At 36.1% G+C, this 22,976-nt stretch overlaps 1 protein-coding gene across 4 annotated transcripts in view; it reads left to right on the top strand.

Annotated features, from left to right (window-relative positions):
• The window catches only part of CFAP91 (cilia and flagella associated protein 91), a 137,546-nt gene that overhangs the window by 14,765 nt on the left and 99,805 nt on the right, over positions 1-22,976 (top strand). For all 4 annotated transcript variants that reach the window (XR_011074319.1, XM_068546679.1, XM_068546681.1 and 1 more), the window contains exons 4-6: positions 900-983; positions 2,080-2,136; positions 16,539-16,720. Coding sequence is in view for 3 of the 4 variants with exons in the window: in XM_068546679.1 (XP_068402780.1) it covers positions 900-983; positions 2,080-2,136; positions 16,539-16,720 (323 nt within the window). In the remaining variant the exon portion in view is untranslated. The remainder of the gene's footprint in view (positions 1-899; positions 984-2,079; positions 2,137-16,538; positions 16,721-22,976) is intronic.

Below are 22,976 nucleotides of genomic sequence, written 5' to 3'. Positions count from 1 at the left end.
TCTGTATTATTTTAAAATGTACAGGGACTTCCCTGGTGGTCCAGTGGTTAAGACTTCGCCTTCCAATGCAGGGGGTGCAGGTTCGATCCCTGGTCAGGGAACTAAGATCCCACATGCTTCGTGGCTAAAAAACCAAAACATAAAACAGAAGCAATATTGTAACAAATTCAATAAAGACTTTAAAAATGGTCCACATCAAAGAAAAAAATCTTTAAAAAAATGTACAATTGTGATGTTATACCTAGACCAGTTGAGCTCAAATTCTCTTTCTTAAGCCCTTTGACCAAAACAAGCCTGATTCAGGAGCAATGGTTATAGGTTTATTGGTCAGTAGATGTTCTCCAAAGGTTGGAGTGCATATGTATATTAAGTGATAACTTACCACCAAAGGTAGAAGTGAATGCGTTTGTTGTTTCTTTGATTCATCTTAGAAATTGCAAGTGTACTTTTCTGCTAGTATCCAAATACACTTTTTGGAGACTTGCAGCCAAGGCACCTTCAGAGACAGATCTCTTGAATTGCATATTCTTTTAAGGGATATTTACAAGTTCATACCTAGTAAATTTCTTTTAAAATGCTACCTTACAGCCTAGACATAAAACTTCGTTTTTTAAAATTTTGTAATTCTCATGTGCCATTAACTAAAAGTGGGTAGTTTCGTATGTGAGATTTCGTAAGTCTACTCATTTATTAGCTTTCAGTTCTACTTGTTGGCTCCTGGTTTCCTGGCTCAGGGAAAGTAACTATTCTAGTCTGAGATGTAGGACAGTAAGATGCATGGTATAGAAGACTTTGCTCTCAGTCTGAGCTACCCTGTGTATCCCCTACTTTATAGACATATAAATATGAATTGGAAATTATATGTTAGACTTGAATAATGTTTTCCTGCTTCGTTTTAGAACTGACACTTCTTTTCAGATGCCTAAAGAAGTTTATGAAGATCCTGATGTTACTGGAAAGAATCGCTATAAATATTTTGAAAGGTAGAAAATAATTACTGTGAATATGAGCCCTAGTATTATTAGAGGCCACTTTGTAATAATGATAGCAGCTCTCATTTTTAAGTGCATGCAGTGTGCCAGGCATCACTTTATAAGTGCTTTACGTATACAACATCAATTTTCAGAACAGAAATATAGGATAAGATATATTATCCCCATTTTACCAGTAAGGAAGCTGAGACCAAGAGAGGAGAAGTAAATTGCTCAAGGTCACATAAATAGCAAGTGGTAGAGTTGGGGTTCCAACTAAGTCTGCCTGACATTAGAGGTACTAATTGCAAATAAGAATGTATATTTGAGAACAAAATGAAGTTGTCAAATGAAGTGAGATAGAGCAAAGACACCATGACAGCCGTAGTGCAGGGGAAAGTGTTAAAAGAGAACAAATAGGTGAAATATGCTCTCTTTGTGTGAATGTTGCCAAAACCAACATGGTCAAAAGATTCACTTTGTATCATTTGTGAGTAATACTGATGTGATAATCATGCACTCAGATCAGATTAAAATAAGATGAGGATTTCCCTATAGGTCCTGAGTTAGCAAAATAGTCTTGATGTTATATCTACATAAGCTCATTTGAGAAAAGTAAACTTGTAGTCCACATTATGCTGATTTTTTTCAGAGAAATGTTAAATTCTTAACATACTATACTCAATTTCTAGACTTTTGGGGGGAAATTTTTTTAAGTAAATCATTGGGAATTTCAGAATGTCTCAGGGAACTTGAGAAGTTGCTGGGGACTAATGACCAGCTGAAGCCCAAGTATACGGCACTGTTTCTCAGAGTATGGCTTGTTTCCCATCTTCAGAGAACACACTGGGATGTTTATTAAAAATGCAGATTCACTGGCTCTACCTTATATCTACTGAATCTCCTGGGCTAGACCTGGGAATTTGAATTTTACACAAGAATCTTCCCACTCCCCAGTGATTTTTGTGTATGCCAAAGTTTGAGAATTACTGATATATGAAGTATTCAAACTCACTGATTTCAAGGGACAAATATTAACAATGGACGAAAGCTCAGAGAGCACACAATGCAAAAGTCCCACACATTTGTGTTTTCCTTTCTCCCCCAGGCCTTTCCTTCCATTTTATCAACAGATGCCATTCAATGTTGTTTTTGCATCAACCAGGTAAGTAACCATTATTTAAAAACTTTTTTTCCAGTTTATTTAATTTATTATTTGCTTCCATATTTGTTTCCAGAGGATAGTTGTCTAAATCAATATTTTTAAACTTTGGATCACTAACCATTAGAAGGTCTTCTAGTGGGTCATGAGCAGCATTTTAAAAAACAAAATAGAATAGAAAATAACCAAGAGCATCAGACATATTGAGGGTAGTTGTTTTTTGCTTATAACTTTTGTTTTGAATAGATACATACATATGCTCATCTAATTTTTGCTATACTCTTTCCCATGTCAATATAACTTAAAATTTCTGTAGGAGAAAAAAATCCAAGGTATTCTTGAAATGAACGGGAAAAGAAACCTTTTTTAAGGTCTCAGATTTCTGAATAGAAAGTTAGATAGGGCTTGACTTTCAAACATGCATTTAAAGGATATGGTTACTCTTAATGATATAGCATCTTATGAATAGGATATATGTTATCAAAGGTCTGTAATCCTCAATATAAGTGCCAATTATGATCCCAGTTCCCCTCTAATTTTTTAAGACTGTATATGGATACCTTTGGCTCTTACATGGATGGAGGAAAGATCCTCTGCTCTCCTCCTAGACAGAGCAACTTTGTGTATTGTCACTTTACCTGGGGACAACTGCAGACTTGTTTTCTATGAAATGCTTTGTATGAGCAAAAGAGAAGCTATAAGACAGGTATCTCCCTATAGATACCTTTGGTAATTCTTTAGAAGCAGGCTCACTGGCTCTCCTGCTTTGGAGGTCATAATCACATTAGGTCTAAAAATTGTTCAGCTGATTGTGGGGAGTTCTGAGGTCTACAGTGATGAACACTGGGCCCCTCCACTCCTTCCTAACTAATTGTGATGTAAGGGATAAAGATTTCCTTTGAGAGTTAAAGCATGATAGTTGACATTCTAGATAGTCTCTTTCTTTCTCAGAAGTTTTAAAGAATGAATCAGTAACCATCTGTGAAGTCAACTCTGGAATTCTGGCAGCGTTGAGTTTCTGAGTGGTGAGGATAATTCCACTTTATGTTAGCAAGTATGGACTTTTCTGGGGACAGCTGGCCTTCTCCAGGCACACCCTTTCCATGGCTAGCTGTTGGAGCCTTTACTTTGGACTCTATGTAAGCATCTTGGTGAAGAGGATAAAAAGTAATATTTTTAAAATGTTCAATAGTGGTTTCCAGTTCCACATATGACGTGCTTGGAAGTTACTATTAACTGAAGATTTTAAAAACAGACAGGCAAATACAGGGAGTAATAGCTACCCAGAACAGAGATTCATGAGTAGAAACTGCCCTGAGAACCATTCCTAGGTAGGAAAACCTGAACTGTAATTGACAGGTTGCTGGAGATTCAGTGTGGAAGACTCTGAGAATGAAAAACTCCAGGAGGACCCAGTCATGGGGGCTCCCACAATTTTGTGATTTACCTCCAGGAACTCAACCAGGTTCTCACAGTAAATATTGGAGAAAAATCCCCCCATGCTTCTGGCAGGAGGAGGGAAAAAGGAACCACTTTGAAATATGCTAGAGCACTCTGTTCTTCTTAACAAGGCCGGCTGTCAGGAGAAACTAGTGAAGAGAGCCTAACCTGCTGGGGTATTATCAGAGCCTAACTGAGAGGGGAAGGAAATACCCAACTTCAGTCCCCTTTTGCCATCCTGCCCCACCTAAGGGGGAAGAAAAAACTGAAAAACACTTACGAAGCTCATAGTCCAGATGCATAGGCTCACTGAAAGAAAGACCTAATATATGAAAATAGAATGCTTCCCTTCCCCCCGCACCTTACCACCAAATTACCAAAGACCTATTTACAGTTTTTCTTACTCAGTACATCATGTGTAGCTGTAAGAAAAAAAATTACAAGGCACACTGAAAGGCAAAACCACAATTTGAAGAGACAGCATAAGCATCAGAACCAGACATGGCAGGGATGTTGGAATTATCAGAAAAGGAATTTAAAACAACTGTGATGAACGTGCTAAGGGCTCTGATGGGTGAAGTAGACTTCAAGCAAGATCAAATAGGCAATGTAAGCAAAGAGATGGAAATTCTAAGAAAGAACTAAAAAAAAAAAAAAATGCTAGAGATCAAAAACACTGAAACAGAAATGAAGAATTCCTTTGATAGGCTTGTTAATAGACTGGACATAGCTGAGGAAAGAATTTGTGAGCTAGCAGATATCCATACAAACTTCTAAAACTGAAAAGCAGAGAGAACAAAGACTGAAAAATCCAGAATATCCAAAACCTGTGGACAAATACAAAGGCATAGCATACGTATAATGGGAGTACCAAAAGGAGAAGAAAGAAAGGAACAGAAGAAATATTTGAAACAATAATGACTGAAAATTTCTCCAAATTAATGTCAGATATCAAACTACAAAGTCAGGAAGCTCAGAGAACATCAAGCAGGATAAATATCAAAAAAGCTACACCAAGGCATATTATATTCAAACTAAAGAAAATCAGAGATAAAGAATAAATTCTGACAGAAGCCAAAGTACAAAATTACCTCACCTATAGAGGAACAAAGATAAGAATTACATCTGACTTCTCCGAAACCATGCAAGCAAGAAGAGAGAGAAGTGAAAATTTGAAGTGTTGAGAGAAAAAAAATCAACCTAGAATTCTGTATCCTGCAAAATTATCCTTCAGAAATGAAAGCAAAGTAAAGACCTTCTCAGACAAACAAAAATTGAGGGAATTTGTTGCCATTAGACCTGTCTTGCAAGAAATGTTAGAAGAAGTTCTTTAGAGAGAAGGGAAATAATATAGGTCAGAAACTTGGATCTACATAAAGAAAAGAAGGACATCAAAGACAGAATAAATGAAGATGAAATAAAAACTTATTTTTTAACAGTTTATTCAAAATAATAAGGCCACCAGGGCAGAAATAGAGACACAGATGTAGAAAATGGATGTGTGGACACAGGGGGGGAAGGGGAGGGTAGGATGAATTGGGAGATTAGGTTTGACATAAATACACTACCATATGTAAAACAGATAGCTAGTGGGAACCTGCAGTATAGTACAGGGAGCTCAGCTCACTGCTCTGTGATGACCTAGATGGGCGGCATGGGGGGAGATGGGAGGGAGGTCCAAGAGGGAGGGGATATATGTATACACATAGCTGATTCACTTCGTTGTACAGCAGAAACTAACACAACATTGTAAAGCAATTATACTCCAATTTTAAAAAAAAGGAAGACAATGGAAGACAAATGTTGGGCAGTTTGTTTTTCCTCTTTGACTAATTATTAAAGGAGCCTATTCAGAAAAAAAATTAACAATGATAAGAGCAACAATGTATTTGATTATGTATGCTCATGAATATATCATGTATATGCTTATATATAAGTGAAATGAATGACAGCAATAATAAAAGAGATGAAAGGGAGGAATGAGGATTATTTTGTTATTATAAGGTACTTACACTGCTTGAGAAGTGATATAGTGTTATTTGAAAGTGGACTTGGATTAGTTGTAAATGTATATTGCAAACTCTGGGGCAATCACTAAAAAAGTAAAAAATAAAGGGAAGTATAACTGATATGCTAATAAAGAAGAGAAAATGGAATCATATAAAACGTGGTTAAAACTACAAAAAAACAGAAAAAGGGTGGAAGATAAAATAGGAACAAAGAACAAGTGCAACAAATAGATATGGTAGATATTAATCCAACTATCAATAATCACTTTGGCCATCAGTGGTCTAAATGAACCAATTAAAAGACAGATATTGTTAAAGTGGATCAAAAAACAAGAACCGACTATATGTTGTCACTAAGAAACCTACTTTAAGTATAAAGACACATATAGATTAAAAGTAAATGGATAGATTAGAACAGAATAGAGAGCCCAGAAAGAAACTCATGTTTTTATGGTCAGTTAATCTATGACAAAGGAGGCAAGAATATACAATGTAGAAAAGACAGCCTCTTCAATAAGTGGTGCTGGGAATACTGGACAGCTACATGTAAAAGAATGAAATCAGAACATTCCAACACCATATACAAAAATAAACTCATAGACCTAAATATAAGACCTGAAGCCATAAAACTCCTAGAAGAAAACATAGGAAGAACACTCTTTGACATAAATTGTAGCAATATTTTTTTGGAGCAGTCTCCTAAAGCAAAGGAAATAAAAGAAAAATAAACAAATGGGACCTAATTAAACTTAAAAGCTTTTGCACAGCAAGGAAAACCATCAACAAAATGAAAAGATAGCCTACTGAATGGGAGAAAATATTTGCAAATGATATGACTGATAAGGGGTTAATATCCAAAATATATAAACAGCCTATACAACTCCACATCAAAAAAACCCAAGCAACCCAATTAAAAAATGTGCAAAAGACCTGAATAGACATTTCTCTAAAGAGGACATGCAGATGGTCAACATGAACGTGAAAAGATGCTCAACATTGCTAATCATCAGGAAAATGCAAATCAAAACCATGAGATATTATCTCATACCTGTCAGAATGGCTATCATCGAAAAGAACACAATTAACAAACGTTAGCGAGGTGGAGAAAAGGGAACCCTCCTACACTGTTAGTGGGAATGTAAATTGGTGCAGCCACTGTGGAAAACAGTAGGGAGGTTTCTCAAAAAACTAAAAATAGAACCACCTTATGACCCAGCAATTCCACTCCTGGGTATATATCCGAAAAAACCAAAATCACTATTTTGAAAAGATACATGCACCCCGATGTTCATAGCAGCATTGCTTACAGTTGCCAAAATATGGAAGCAATTCAAGCATCCATCAACAGATGAATGAATAAAGAAAATGTGGTATATATACACAATGGAATACTACTCAGCCATAAAAAAGAATGAAAATTGCCACTTGCAACAACATGGATGGACTTGGAGGGTATTATCCTAAGTGAAGTTAGTCAGACAGAGAAAGACAAATACTGTATGATATCACTTATGTGTGGAATCTAAAAAATACAACAAACTAGTCAATATAAGAAAAAAGAAACAGACTCACAGATATAGAGACCAAGCTAGTGGTTACCAGTGGGGAGAGGGAAAGGGGGAGGGGCAATATAGGAATAGGGGATTAAGAGGTATAAACCATTATGTATAAAATAAGCTACAAGTATATATTGTACAACACAGGGAATATAGCCAATATTTTATAATAACTATAAATGGAGTATAACCTTTAAAAATTGTGAAATACTGTATAGTACACCTGTAACATATAATATTACACATCAACTACACTTCAATTAAAAAATGTAAAAAAAGAACAAAAGTAAATGGATAGAGAAAACTATAGCATACTAACACTGAAAGAAAGCAACAATAGCTATAATAATTTCAGACAGAGCAGACTTCAAAGCAAGGAAAATTATCAGGGATAAAGAGAGGCATTACATAATGATACAGAGGTCAGTTCTCCAAGAAGACATAATAATCCTTAATGTATATGTGCCTGATGACAGAGTGTGAAACTACATGTGGCAAAAAGTAATAGAATTACAAGGAGAAGCAGATGAATCCACTATCACCTCCTGTTGGAAATGGATACATCTAGCAGACAGAAAATCAGTAAGGCCCTAGTTGAACTTAACAATACCATTAATCAGTTGTATATAATTGGTATCTATAGACTACTTATTCAACAACAGCAGAATACACATTCTTCTCAAGCTCACATGAAACATTCACCAAGATAGCCACATTCTGGGCCATAAAACACACTTTAATAAATGTAAAAGCATAGAAATAATACAATGTCTGCTCTCAGACCATAGTGATATTAAACTGGAAATTAAGAACAGAGAGAGAACTGAAAATCCCCAAATATATGGATATTAAACAATATATTTCTAAATAACATATGGATCAAAAAAGATACCTCATGGGAAATTTTAAAATATTTTAAACTAAATGAAAATGACAATACAAATTATAAAAATTTGTGCAATGCAATGAAAGCAGTGCTTAGTGGGAAATTTATAGCATTGAATGCATGTATTAGAAAAGAAGAAAGATCTAAATCAATCATTGAAGCTTCCACCTTGAGAAAGTAGAAAAAGAAGAGCAAATTATATCCAAAGCAAGCAGAAGAAAAGCAGTAATAAGAATTAGAGCATAAATCAATGGAATTTTTTTTTCAAGTGTATGGAGAGTATAAGCCATGTACTTTTTAAAAAATGTTTATTTATTTATTTTGGTTGTGCTGGGTCTTAGTTGCAGCTTGTGGGCTCCTTAGTTGTGGCTCGTGGGCTCCTTTAGTTGCGGCATGTGTGCTCCTTAGTTGCTTCTCGCAGGATCCTTAGTGATGGCATGCGAACTCTTAGTTGCGGCATGCATGTGGGATCTAGTTCCCTGACCAGGGATTGGACCCACATCCCCTGCATTGGGAGGTGGATTCTCAACCACTGTGCCACTAGGGAAGTCCCATAAATCAGCAGAATTGATCAAGGAAATCGATAGAGAAAATAAGTGAAACCACAAAGTTCTTTGAAAAGATCACTAAAACTGATAAGCCTCAAGCCGGGCTAACTAAGAAAAAAAGAGAGGACACAAATTATTAATATCAGAAATGAAAAAGGATCCCCTTTTCAGAAATGAAAAAGGATCACTGCAGATCCCATGGCATTAAAAAGATAATTAAGGAATATTGTGAATAACTCTATGCCTACAAATTTGATATTCTAGATGAAAAGGACTAATTACTTGAAAAGCAATTTGCCAAAACTCACACAAGAAGAAATAGAAAATCTGAAAAGGCCTATATTATTATTAACAAATTTTTGAATCAGTAATTAATAACTTTCTAAAACATAAAGCACCAGGCCCAGGTGGGTCTGCTGGTGAATTCTACCAAACATTTAAGGAAGAAGTTATACCATTCTCTGCAGTCTCTTTCAGATAATAGAAGCTAACTCATTCTTTGAGGCCAGCATTACTCTAATACTAAAACCAGGCAAAGACATTAAAAGAAAACTACAAACCAACATCTCTCATGAATGTAGGCATGAAAATCCTCAACAAAATATTAGCAAATCAAATCCAACAATGTATAAAAAGAGTTATACACCACAACCAAGTGGGATTTATCCCAGGTATGCAAGGTTGATTCTGCATTTGAAAATCAGTTAATATAGGGCTTCCCTGGTGGCGCAGTGGTTGAGAATCTGCCTGCTAGTGCAGGGGACACGGGTTCGAGCCCTGGTCCGGGAGGATCCCACATGCCACGGGGCGACTGGGCCCGTGAGCCACAACTACTGAGCCTGCGCGTCTGGAGCCTGTGCCCCGCAACGGGAGGGGCCGCGATAGTGAAAGGCCCGCGCACTGCGATGAAGAGTGGCCCCCGCTTGCCGCAACTAGAGAAAGCCCTCGCACGAAACAAAGACCCAACACGGCCAAAAATAAACAAACAAACAAACAAACAAACAAATAAATAAATAAATAAAAGTAGCTATTAATAAAAAAATTTTTTTTTAAGAAAATCAGTTAATATAATGCATCACATCAACAGGCTGAAAAAGAAAAATCACATGATCATATTACTAGAGGCCAGAAAAAGTATTTGACATTATCCAATACTCATTCATGATTAAAACTCTCAGTTAACTTGGATTAGAGAGGATTAGAGAGGAATTACACAACTTTATAAAGACTGTGTACCAAAAACTTACATCATACTTAATGGTGAGAAACTCAAAGCTTTTCCACTAAGATCAGGAAAAAGGCAAGGACGTCCCCTCTTGTCACTCCCTTTCAACATCATACTGGAAGTCGTAGCTAATTCAATAAGACAAGAAGAAGAAATAAAAGGTATACAGTTTGGAAAGGAAGAAATAAAACTGTCTTTTAGCAGGTGACATATTCATCTATGTAGAAAATATGAAAGAATTTACTGAAAAAAAAAAAACCCTCCTGGAACTAATAAGTGATTATAGCAAGGTTGTAGGATATAAGGTTAGTATACAAAAGTCAGCTGCTTTCCTATATACCTATATAGAACAAGTGGAATTTGAAATATAAAACACAGTGCCATTTACATTAGCATCAACAAATGAAATACTTGAGTATAAATTTAATAAAATATACACAAGATCTACTTGAGGAAATCTACAAAACTTTGATGAAAGAAATCAAAGAACAACTAAATAACTGGAGAAATATTCCATGTTCATGGATAGGAAGACTCAATAGTGTCAATATGTCAGTTCTTCCCAATTTGATTTATAGAGTCCATGTAATCTCAATCAAAATCCCTGCAAGTTATTTTGTGGATATTGACAAAGTGATTCTAAAGTTTATATGAAGAGGCAAAAAACTCAGAATAAGCAGCACAGTATAGAAGGAGAAGAACAAAGTTGGAGGACTGACACGACCTGACTTCAAGACCTACTGTAAAACGTTTATAATCATGAAAGTGTGGTATTGTGGAAAGAATAGACAAATAGATGAATGAAACAGAATAGAGAGCCCAGAAATAGACCCACATATGTATAATCAACTAATCTTTGACAAAAAGAACAGACAATATAATGGAGCAAAGACAGTCTTTTTAAACAAATGATGCTGGAACAACTGGACATCTACATGCAAAAAAATGAATTTAGGCACAAGCCTTACACCCTTCACAAAATTAACTCAAAATAATCACAGACTTAAATGTAGAATACAAAAATATAAAACTCTTAAAAGATTACATAGGAAAAAAACCTAGATGATCTTGGGTATGGTGATGACTTTTTAGATACAACACCAGAGTCATGATCCATTAAAGAAATAATGGAGAATTTGGACTTCATTGAAATTTAAAACTTCTGCTCTACAGAAGACAATGTCAGTAGAGTGAGAAGACAAGTCACAGACTAGGAGAAAATATTTGCAAAAGACATATCTGATAAAGGACTGTTATCCAAAATAATCAAAGAAGTCTAAAACTCAACAGTAAGAAAACAAAAAACCTGATTTTAAAAAAGGTCAAAGACCTTAAAAAACACCTCACCAAAGAAGATATACAGATGGCAAATAAGGATATGGAAAGATGCTCCACATCATGTCATCAGGGAAATGCAAATTAAAACAATATACCGCTATACACCTGTTAGAATGGACAAAATCTGGAACACTAACACCACCAAATGTGGAGCAGCAGGAACTTTCATTTTTGGTGGGAATGCAAAATGCTATAGCCACTTCAGAAGGCAGTTTGGCAGTTTCTTACAAGACTAAACATACTCTTACCATATGATTTGGCAATCCTGCTCCTAGGTATTTACCCAAAGAGGTTGAAAACTTACCTCTACAGAAAAACCTGCTCACAGATGTTTATAGCAGTTTTATTCATAATTGCCAAAACTTGGAAGTAAGCAAGATGTCCTTCAGTAGGTGAATGGATAAATAAACTATGGTACATTGAGACAATATAATATTATTCAGCACTAAAAAGAAATGAGCTATCAAGTCATGAAAAGACATGGAAGAATCTTTTTTTTAATCATTATTTTTATTATTACACTACTTATTATAGATTATCTTTTGCATACTGCTCTATTCAAAAGTGTTTTGGATTTGCTGAAGATGATTCCTGAGCGTTCTCCCCACAGACACACACACAGCAGCCCTTCGACTGCAGCTTTACTGCCTGCACCTGTTGGCTGGACGAGGCTCATGAAATCCTGCACGTTCCCCTCAGGGAACGGTGAGCAGCCCAGGCTGGAAGGGGAGCTTCGAAGAGCATGTCCATGGGCCACCTGAGCCTATAGGACAACTGACGAGTCCTCTTGAGGGCCCAGAAACAGCTCTGTCTCCCAGGAAGTCAGGGAGGGTATGCTTGCCCACCATAGCCACATTGTCAAGGTTACTCTGTGGGCCCAGGAACCACTCTTGCCCTCCTTGAGAGGCTGGAGATGGCATCCCTGCTCCCAGCATCTTCAGAATTTTTTTCTCAGATCAGGAACCCAGGAACCACCATTGCTGGAAACAGAGGGGCACAGAGGTCATCTTATCCCCCCCCGAGCCTCTAGAATGTTCTCAGTTCCCACGGGTGCCCAGGAAAGGCCGATGCCAACCTTGAAGGCATGGAGAATGTGGTTTGCTCGCCCAAGCAACTGCAGAAAGTTTTCAGTCCACCTGGCAACTGGGAAACTGGTGCTGCCAGTCCCTTTTGCCCTTGCTGGCCAGGAAGCACACAGATGATGACCTTGGACAGTGTAGATGCAAATGGAAGGGCCTGGACTTCAAGGTGCCCAGAAAGAGAAGGACCGACAGCAGGCGAGGTCTGGGCAGTGCTGGGGGCTTCATGTCTGACGTCTGAACGCTGACTGTGGATGTGCATTCTTCTTTGCCTGGAGAAGCTGAAAAAAGTTCTGGAGATGAATGGTGGTGATGGTTGCACAACAATGTAAATGTACTTGATGTCCCTGAACTATATGACCATAAATGATTAAAATGGTAGGTTTATGTACATTTTACCACGATGAAAAATCATAACTCCAAAGAGATGGACAGTAGAACACACATTGCCTTAAGGGATGAGGAGATACAGATGGCATAGTACGGAGAAGAAAGTGTAATCTGCTGTTTTCGGATGGAATGTCCTATAAATACCAATTAAATCTATCTGGTCTATTGTGTCATTTAAAGCTTGTGTTTCCTTATTAATTTTCTAAGACATGGAAGAATCTTAAATGCATATAGTTAAGAGAAGGAAGCCAATCTGAAAAGGTTACATACTGTATGGTTCCTACTATATGACATTCTGGAAAAGGCAAAACTATGGAGATTATAAAAAGATCATTGGTTGCCAGGGGATTGGGGGGAATGGGAAAAGGATGAATAGGAGCACAGAGGATTTTAAGGGTAGGGGAAATAATCTGTATGTTACTATAATGATGGATACACATTATTATACATGTATACATAGACATGTAAGGATTTGTCCATACGCATATAATGTACAACACCAAGAGTGAACCTTAATGTAAACTGTGGACTTTGGGTGACTGTGAAGTATCAATGGAGGTTCATCAATTGTAACAAAGCTACCACTCTGGTGAGTCATGTTGATAATGTGTCGGGCTATGCATGTGTGGGGCAGGGGGTATATGGGAAGTTTCTGTACCTTTTCAATTTTGCTATGAACCTAAGATTGCTCTAAAAAATTGCCTTTAAAAAATGCAGACATTCAATAGAGTTCATAATAACAAAACAAGATTTACTAGCTTTGTGAAGCTCCTCTTTTTGTGCAGTTCACTTGGGGCTGGAAGGGAAAATCTAGAAGACTGTGGGTGTGGCAGACAGTACATGTTCCTGGTAGTGGCCCGTAGTAGAGGAGGAGGGGCCTGGATGGAGGGAATAGAGCAGCAGTGGCTGCTGTAAAAGCCAGACTAAGTAAGGCTGAGGATGGGATCCAGGACAAGGCAGGGCTCAAGCCAAGTAGGAAGCAGATATGGAGTCTTTCTGGCATTGGGCCCCGATCGAGGTTGGGCGGAGGTGGGAAAGAGATTTTTGCTCTTTCTTATTCACATTTTACTCTCCTCTAAAACCAACTGAAATGGAGAGAAAAAGAATAGGTTGGAGAAAAATAACAAGTCAGTTGGGAAAGAAACTGTACTATTGAGTTGCATAGGACTTTTTGTCAAAGTAGCATTCCTCCTTTGCATCCTATCCTCAGACCCACCTAGAAGGGTCCCAAGTCAGCAGAAAGCTTAGTCAGAAGGATTCCTCAGGCTTTACCATAATCCTAGCACATTTGATCAGATGGGTCAAATGTGAAATTATTTAATTTAGAAAACAGTAATTCTCTTGATTCAAGCTTATGGTGTTATAATATTCACATGATCTGTGATGATAAAGCTAATTTGAAGTTATTTCCTCAAGTAGAATTTTTATAGTAGCATACTTTCTGCTGAAAACTTAAGAAACTGTATGTCTACATGTGTTAGAAATTAATAGCAACTGCTGAAAAATGATTTCAATGCCTGTTAGAATTCAGCATTAAAAACAATTTAAAGTACTGTTCCATCATAGGTCGAAATGTCAAATAGACACTTCTTTCTAATTGGCTTGAAATGCATTTTTCTTTGAGCTAAGCTGTACATGCTGTGCTCATGTATAAGCACCTCCCCTTGCCTTTGACTTTTTCATAATGGAAATCTCTCTCTTTTTTTCCATTATTTATTGTTTGTGTAATTTAACCAATTCTTCAAAATGATTTATTTTAAATGGAAATGGTTATATTTTTTTTCTTATTTTATAAGTAGTATATATACAGGTTAAAAAAAAAGTTAGAAAATTCAGAAGACTATAAACATGAAAAAAATTCTCTCTATAACCCTACTATCCAGAAATAATTGCTTTTATTATTGTGTGTCCATCTAGGCATTTTTATGTGCCTAATAACACAGTCTTTAAAAACATAAAAATGTACTCCTAATGTACATACTGCTTTACAGTGTTATTTTTTCTACTTTACTTTGGATCATAGACATTTTTGTTTGTTCATAAATATACATTACATTGTAAGTTTTAATAGCTGGATAAATTCCATTATGTATGTGCCATTTTTTTTTTTTTTTGTGCTAACTAACTTTATTGTGGTAATCATTTTGCAACATATGTGCACATCAAATCATCACATTGTACAACTTAAGCTTACACAATATTATATGTCAATTATATCTCAGTAAAGCTTGGGGGGAAATGGGCAAAATATTTAAAGACATATTTCACCAAAGAACATAAATGAATGGCTAGTAAGCAAAAAAGAAGATGCTCAGCATCTTTGGTCATTGAAGAAATACAAATCAAAATCACAAAGTTACTACTACATACCCACTAAATTATCTAGAATCAAAAAGATACACAATACTAAATGTTGGCAAAGATGTGGAGAAACTGAAACTATCATACATTGGTGGTGCGAACATGAAATGGCACTGCCAATTTGAGGGATAATTTATCAGTTTTTTAAAAGTTCAACATAAATTCACCATATAACCTAGCAAATTCACATCTAGGAATCTACTCAAGAGAAATGAATACATATGTCAACACCAAAACATTTATACAAATGCTCACAGCAAGATGATTTATAATATCTAATACTGGAAACTATCCAAATGTCCATCTAACGGTGAATGAAATATTTTTAACAAGATATACCCATACTATGGAATACTACTCGGCAATAAGAAGGAATAAACTAGTGATACAGGCTACAACATGGGTAAACTTCTAAAACATTATGACAAGTGAGACCCTACATGTGAAAGATTTGTATGTGCCATTTTTTAAAAAACAATTTTTCTACTGATGGTGATTAAGTTTGTAATTTTTTTTTTTGAAAGAGTCACATGAGTAGATTGGGAAGGGTTTCCGTGAAGTGTTGTTTAGTCGAAAAAGCAAGATGCAAAAATGTATTTATAGTATGATTTCATGTTAGTCAAATGATAAAATAACACTATATTTGTGTATATTTGTGTCAGTGTAGAAAATAAGTGTGCAAAAAAATATGGAAGATATAATTCAAGGATACAACTGAGATACATACCCTAGATATTGGGTATATAGAGAAGGTACTGCTACAGGTGGATAAGGAAGAAAAAGGGATTGAGGGACGCAAACTCAAAAGCACAAGAAAACACTGCACTGAAACATTAAACCATATGTGCTGTCATACTTACTGTTTAAGAAATTATGTGTAAGGGTGGGCATATGTTTAAGTGAATTAAAGAGGTTTTTTGTATTTAAAAATAGACAGAATGAAAAAAACAAAGGTGAAAATAATGGGTCCAAGGTTGATGCCTAATGACTCCAGGTATAACCATTTTTTAAAAATAAAATTGGCCATTAAAAAAAGTTTTTTACTCTAATAAATGAGACTTTGTAAACATGTTTGCATATATCTTTGCACACTCATTGAATTATTTCCTACAATAAATTCCTAGGAGTACAATTGCTGGGGCAAAAGGGTATTTTAAGGGTTTGATATATATTGATAAGTTACCTGTTAGTTAGGTTGTACCTATTTGTATTTCCATCAACGGTTTATGAGAATGTCTGTTTCTTCACAACTTCATTGATGCTAGGTACTTTCAAACTTTTAAATCATTGCTTATGTTATATAATAAAATAGCATCTTGCTGTTTTAATTTGCTTTTCTTAGATTACTAGTTATGTTCATTATCTTTTCATATGATTGTTAGAAGTTTTACTTTTTGTTTTCTGGACTGTCCTTTACCCATTTCTCTGTGGCTATTTAACTGTCTTATTGATTCACAAGGGCATTTTATATAGAAAGACTGTTTAACTCTTTATCATATATGTTTCAAAACCTATTGATAGGTATAAAGTGATTGTATCAGGTTTTAATTTTTAAAATGATTTTCTCTTTTAGGGCAGAGCCATATACTTTTCCTCCTCCTTCTACTAAGTACCTCCCCATTCCTTCAAAGTATACTGTGGGCACTCAGACTGATTATCGCGATGCCGAAGTTCAAACAGACCCGTATTCTCCAGAATACATAGTATGTCAGGATTCCATCCCTGAACTGCTGACCCTGGCTACTCTCACTTGGGGTGAGTTGGTAATTCTTTTGAATATTTGCAGATGACAGTCCTGATAAGCACACATGCTATTGAGTTCTTGGAAATGACACACATAGAGGCAACTGTGGTTTAAAGTATTGCTATTTAAAGCGTCTTGCTCAGTAGGGCTACTTCATAGACTCATACATTTTCTGATAGATTTGTTCAAAGGTATTTACGCCCTTTTCACTGTAAGGAGGCTTATTGTCCTTTTCCCCTGAAGCTGAAGTTATATTTTGGCTTAATTTTGTGGTTACTTTGCTGACGACTCCCCTCCCTCTTCTCACTGTTTCTCCCAGTGAATCAGTTCTTTTTTTTTTTTTTAGTTCTTTTTCACTGAGGCATTCATACTCCTTCTTTACACATAAACCTTTCTTGAGTGTATAATACTGAATGCGTATTCCAACATATGTAATAATATTATCTTTCTTTGCTAAAATATCTTGCAATTTATCAAGGCTCTCTTATATACTTTATTTGATGATTTGGATGATTTCTTTTGATATTATCTCTGAAATTCTAATATCTTCCAGGCTCAGAAATTCACTCTCAGAGTATAGAAATTCACTCTGGTCTAGGCCCTTATTATGTGAAACTATAAAAATTAATAAGAGAAGGGACCTTTAGAAACTATTAGGCATTAGCTTATTGAACTCACTTGATTGTAGCTGGGAAGCTGAGAACCAGAGAGGCTGACTCCTCTAAGGTCATGGAGATAGTTGGTACACTGTAATGATTTTTATTAAAATGAGATTACTTTTGTTTCCCCAATGTAATTAATTGCTGTGATCAATTCTGCATCACAGGCCAAGAAGATGTTCATATCTGAGTTCTAGTTTTGATTCTTGTTTCCTGGCCCACTTTATGAATACAGATTAAGCATTCTTGACACCCACACTTTAAACCAGAGGCTCTAATTTCAGGCCTAGATGACAGGTTAAAAGTATGCTGAAATCTTTCCCTTTGCTCTGAGCACATAAACATATTATAAAGATTAATAACCACACTTAAAAGCAAGGAGGAAAATTTCCATAGTCTAGAAGTGGAGACTTCTTCCTAAAAGAAAGAAATAGCTGGGAACCTGTGATGGTAAGCAGGGACTCTGAATGGTGGGGAGCAGATCTGAGTTACCTGCTTAAACTAAAGGAGACAGAAACTTTTCTCCTGCCCACAGATAGGACTGAAGCCCAGTGCCTGCCAGTCTAAGCCAAGTGCTCCTACCTGGGGCCCTGGGCTTTACCTCTTGGTGTGACAAGGGCTTAGCGTTGAGCTGCAGGAGGACCAGAACCAGGATATCTAAAACAAAAAATCTGGGCAGGGGCTCAGAAGTGCTTCACTTGGTAAAAGGCCTAATCTGGAGCCCTGCCACTGGCAGCTCTGGGGTTGAAGTATCAATAAAAACCTCCATGAGTTAGGCCTACCTCCTCATTGGTGAGGCTCTGGGCAGAGGTTCAAATAGAGGCCCATATACTATTGATATATGTATAGATGTTTAAAAATTATAAATCAAGCTACTATCTGTTAGATAAAATACGTTCTATATTTTTCACAAATAAATCTTTCTAAAAAGTTGAAAGGACAAATGTACATTTAAAATTCTTAGACTCTTTGGGATTGCATGCTGGAATGTGGCAGCAATGGGAGAGGCTGCCTAGTGGCCTGCCCTTTTCTCTGGCTCTGTTCCACATCACGAGGGGCCTGTCATGCATGTATATGATTGCCCCACCTTGCTTTTCCATTTTCTGTTTACACATCCTTACAAACAGCTGCCTCTTGGCTATGCCTTGGGCTTAAGGGTGAACAAACAGCAGCATATAGTCTGCCCTCAGGAGTCTGAATCCTGAGAAGAGGCCCATGTAGATTTTGGAAGTGGGCTTGGGGCCATTTATGCAAGGAATTCCAGGTTCTCTAAGAGCAGGAGTACTCCAGGTGGGCATTTTGTAGTATTATCTTTAAAGTGCTGTGGGAAAATAATCCCAAATCTAGAATTCTTATACCAGCCAAACTGTTATTCAGGAGTGAAGGTGAAATAAAGACACTTTCACAGGATAGGACATTTCATAGGTCTATCTCATAGGATATTGTAAAGATTAATTTAAATTCACTTATGTAATGTGCTTAGTATGTAAATAAGCATTCTATACATGTTAGCTATTAATCCGAAAAGGAAAAACAAAAGGACATACTTCAACAAGAAGAAAAATAAGCCCAAAAGGAAGAAGCAGGGTTTAAGAACATGATGAGCAAAAAAAGAGAAAAATACGTAATTAAAAATTTAAAGTGTTGAGTTTTTAAAAATGATACTTCAAAAAAAAAATAAGAACGAAGCAAGTACTAAAACTCTAGATCAGGATTGGCAAACCATGGTCCATAGACCAGTTTGGCCTATTGCCTTTTTTTATATGGCCTGCAAGTTAAGGATGATTTTTACATTTAAAAATGGATGAAAAAAACCTATTTTGCGATATGTGAAAATTATTTGTACTATTTTGTGACATGTGAAAATGATATGAGATTAAAATTCCAGGGGCTTCCCTGGTGGCGTGGTGGTTGAGAGTCTGCCTGCCAATGCAGGGGACACGGGTTCGAGCCCTGGTCCGGGGGGATCCCACATGCCGCAGAGCAACTAGGCCCGTGAGCCACAATTACTGAGCCTGTGCGTCTGGAGCCTGTGCTCCGCAACAGGAGAGGCTGCGATAATGAGAGGCCCGCGCACCGCGGTGAAGAGTGGCCCCCACTTGCCGCAACTAGAGAAAGCCCTCGCACAGAAACGAGGACCCAACACAGCCATAAATAAATAAATAAACCCAAAGTTAAAAAAAAAAAATTCCAGTGACCCTAAAATGGTTTTATTGTAGTACAGCCAAACTTATTTGTTACGTAGTGTCCTTGCCTGCTTTTGCACTGCCATGCAGAATTGAGTAACTGAAAGAGACTGTGTGGCCCACAAAGCCTCATGTATTTACTCACTGGCCTTTCACAGAGAAAGCTTGCTGACCTCTGCTCTAGATCAGTCCTTTTCAGACTTTAGCATGAATAAGAATCATCTGGTGAGCTTGTTAAAACACTGATTCCTGGCCCCATCCCAGAGATTCTGATTTACTAGGTCTGAGAAAGGGTGGAGAATTTGCATTTCTACCAAGCTCGCAGATGCTGCTGCTACTGCTGGTTTAAGAACCACACTGAGTACTGGAGTTAAGAAGAAATAAGAATAAAGCATGCGAAAATTCTATTTGCTTTTGGAGAGAGAGCAATATTAATTAGCTTTAGACTTTATTAGAAAACTATGAGTGGAAATTTCTAGGTTAAAAAATTAATGTGTAACCTCTGGAAAAAAGAGAAGAAATATATCATTTCACAATTGGTAAAGGGGAAAAAGTGGAAATAACAGTAGAAGTGGGGGAAAACGCAAAGAAAAAACACGATAAATAGAAAATACATAGTAAAGTGTAGGGAAAATGTTCAAATATTTTAATAATCAAAATATATAATAAAAGTGACTTAAACTTGCCTATTAAAAAATTCTTGGATTGAATTCATTAAAACCCAGCAAAAACAGCTTGCTATTTATAAAATAGCATTATAACTTTGAAAATAAAGGAGTGGAAAATATACTGAAAGCTGACGCAAAGAAAGCTGGTGTAACAATGTTAATATTAGACCAAAGTTAATCAGAAAACAGTAAAAGGGATAATGAAGAACATGAAACAGTTATAAAAGGAAAGTTATATCTGTTATGAATTTGAATTTACTCTGCATAGACTCAAAATATAAAGCAAAATTGATTGAATCACAAGGAAACATGGACAAATTCCTATTCACAGTGGAAGATTTTTTAATGCTCCTCTTTCAGATTAAGCTATCAAAAGTTAGGATTTAGGTGATTTGAACAAGACGATTAATGTATTTCACATAAAAGAGTTTGCATGTGGTAAGCCATGGCGAGACCTGCTGTAGATCTGATTATGCATTAAGAAACTGAATGTGGAAATAACTTGGCTGTAGTATTTCAAGGAAATAATTATGGCTCTGGGCTCCTTTGAACTGGCCGATTTCTCACTCCACATTTATAGTCATTTGATTTATGAGAAAGATGCCACTATATTCAGTGGGAAAAAGGAGGTCTTTTCAATAAATGTTGATGAAACAATTAGATATCCATGTGCAAAAGTGAACTTTGATTCTGATTTCTACCTCCAGGCAGTACTGGGAAAAACAAACAAACAAAAAAACCCAATGTGTGTGTGTGTGTGTGTGTGTAAATTGATAACCTGATTCTAAAATTAATATGGAAATGTGAAAGGGTCAAAAGTAGCCAAGGCAAATGTGAAGAAACAGAACAGTATACACTATGAGATACAAAGACTTACTTTAAAGCTGCAGTAATTACACAGTGTGGTATATTCTCAAAGGTACACAAATAGATCATTGTTACAGAATAGGGAGTCCAGAAATTAACCCACAAGAAGATATCATCTGACTTAAGACAAAGATGGTACTACAGTACACTAGAAAAAAAATGATCTTTTCAATAAATGGTGCTGAGTCAATTAGATAGTCATCTTGAAAACAGTGACTCGATTCCTAGTTCACACCATAAATTGAACCAATCCCAGATGTCTAAATGTGAAAGGTGAAACAAAAATTTAGAAGGAAACATAAGAGGATATTTTCATGATCTTGGGTAGGCACACATTTTATTAAATAGAACAAAAAATGCTAACCATAAAGGGAAAATTAAGAAATTAGATCACATTAAAATTAAGAACCTCTGTTCACCAAAATACATTAAGATAGTGAAAAGGCAAACCACATATTGGGAGAAGATATTTGCAATACCTACATATGACAGAAGACTCATATCTAGAACACATAAAGAAATCCTGCAAATCAACAAGAAAAAGACGACCCAATAGAAAAGTTAGCAAATGATGTGAGCAGTCACTTGATAAAACGGGTTTTCAAATGGCCAGTCAATATATGAAACAGTGTTCAACCTGATTAGTCATCAGGGAAATGCAAATTAAAATCTCAGTTTGATACTACAGACACACCAGAATAACTAATGTTAAAAAGATTGATATTACTAAGTGATGATAAGGATTTGAAGCAAAGAGAATTTCATATACTGCATGTATATATTGCAACCATTCTTTGGAAACTGGTAGTATCTTCTAAAGTTGACATAATACCTACAACCCAGGAACGTCATCCCTCACTATATACCCAAGAAAAGTGAGTACTTAGCTCTACTATAAGAAATGCATATATAATTTTCACCAAGAGACAACGCAAGAATGTTCATAGCAGCACTATTCATAGTAACTCTGAACTGAAAACAACCCAGATGTCCATCAACCATAGAACGGATGAATAACCTGTAGTATGTTCACACAGTGGAATACTATATAGTAACGAGAATGAAAGTACAGCTACACATAACCACATGGGTGAATCTCACATACATATTGCTGAGCAAAAGAAGTAAGACACTAGAGAGTACCTACATTTTGATTTCATTTATATAAAGATCAAAACCTATCAGAACTAAATTAATATGTTAGGATTCAGGCTGGTGGCTATCCTTGAGGCAAGTAGAGACTGGGAGGGAGTATGATGGGCAATCTAGGGTTCTGGTAAATTCTGTTCCTTGATCTGAGTGCTGGTTATTTGGGATGTTCCTTTGTGTACCTTTCTGTGTGTATATTATACATTAGTAGAATGTTTGCATAAAAATAAGTGAAAAATAATGACACAGTAAAAGGTTGACACCGAAAGCACTAAGAAAAACATTGAGTGCTATGTGCCAAGAACTGTTCCAAGTGCTTTATGTTTTTAACTTATTTAATCTTCACAAGTTAAGTAAATAATAAATTTAAAATCAGAAACCAATAAGAAACCTTAAAAAGGCAAAAGAAATAGTCATTACGATCATAAATTTTTTGGATAAAGATTAATAATATACTGAAACTTCTTGTGGGAAACATCAAGAACGAAGACAGAAGTTGCAAATAAAGAATATTAGAATTGGAAGAGGGACATACTATAGACTAAACGATTTAGGGACTATAAGAGAACACTATGCATCACTTTTGCCCTACATTTAAAAACTAAGATTATATTAGTTTCAGGTGTACAGCATAGTGAATTTTTAACAGATTATACTCCATTTAAAGTTATTACAAAATAATGGCTGTATGTCCATGTGCTGTATCATATATCATCATTGCTTATCTATTTTATACAT

This window comes from Eschrichtius robustus, chromosome 6 (assembly GCF_028021215.1).
Source record: "Eschrichtius robustus isolate mEscRob2 chromosome 6, mEscRob2.pri, whole genome shotgun sequence".
Lineage (NCBI taxonomy): Eukaryota > Metazoa > Chordata > Mammalia > Artiodactyla > Eschrichtiidae > Eschrichtius > Eschrichtius robustus.
The sequence above is the reverse complement of the archived record's forward strand: the minus strand, read 5'-3'. Positions and strand labels throughout refer to the sequence as shown.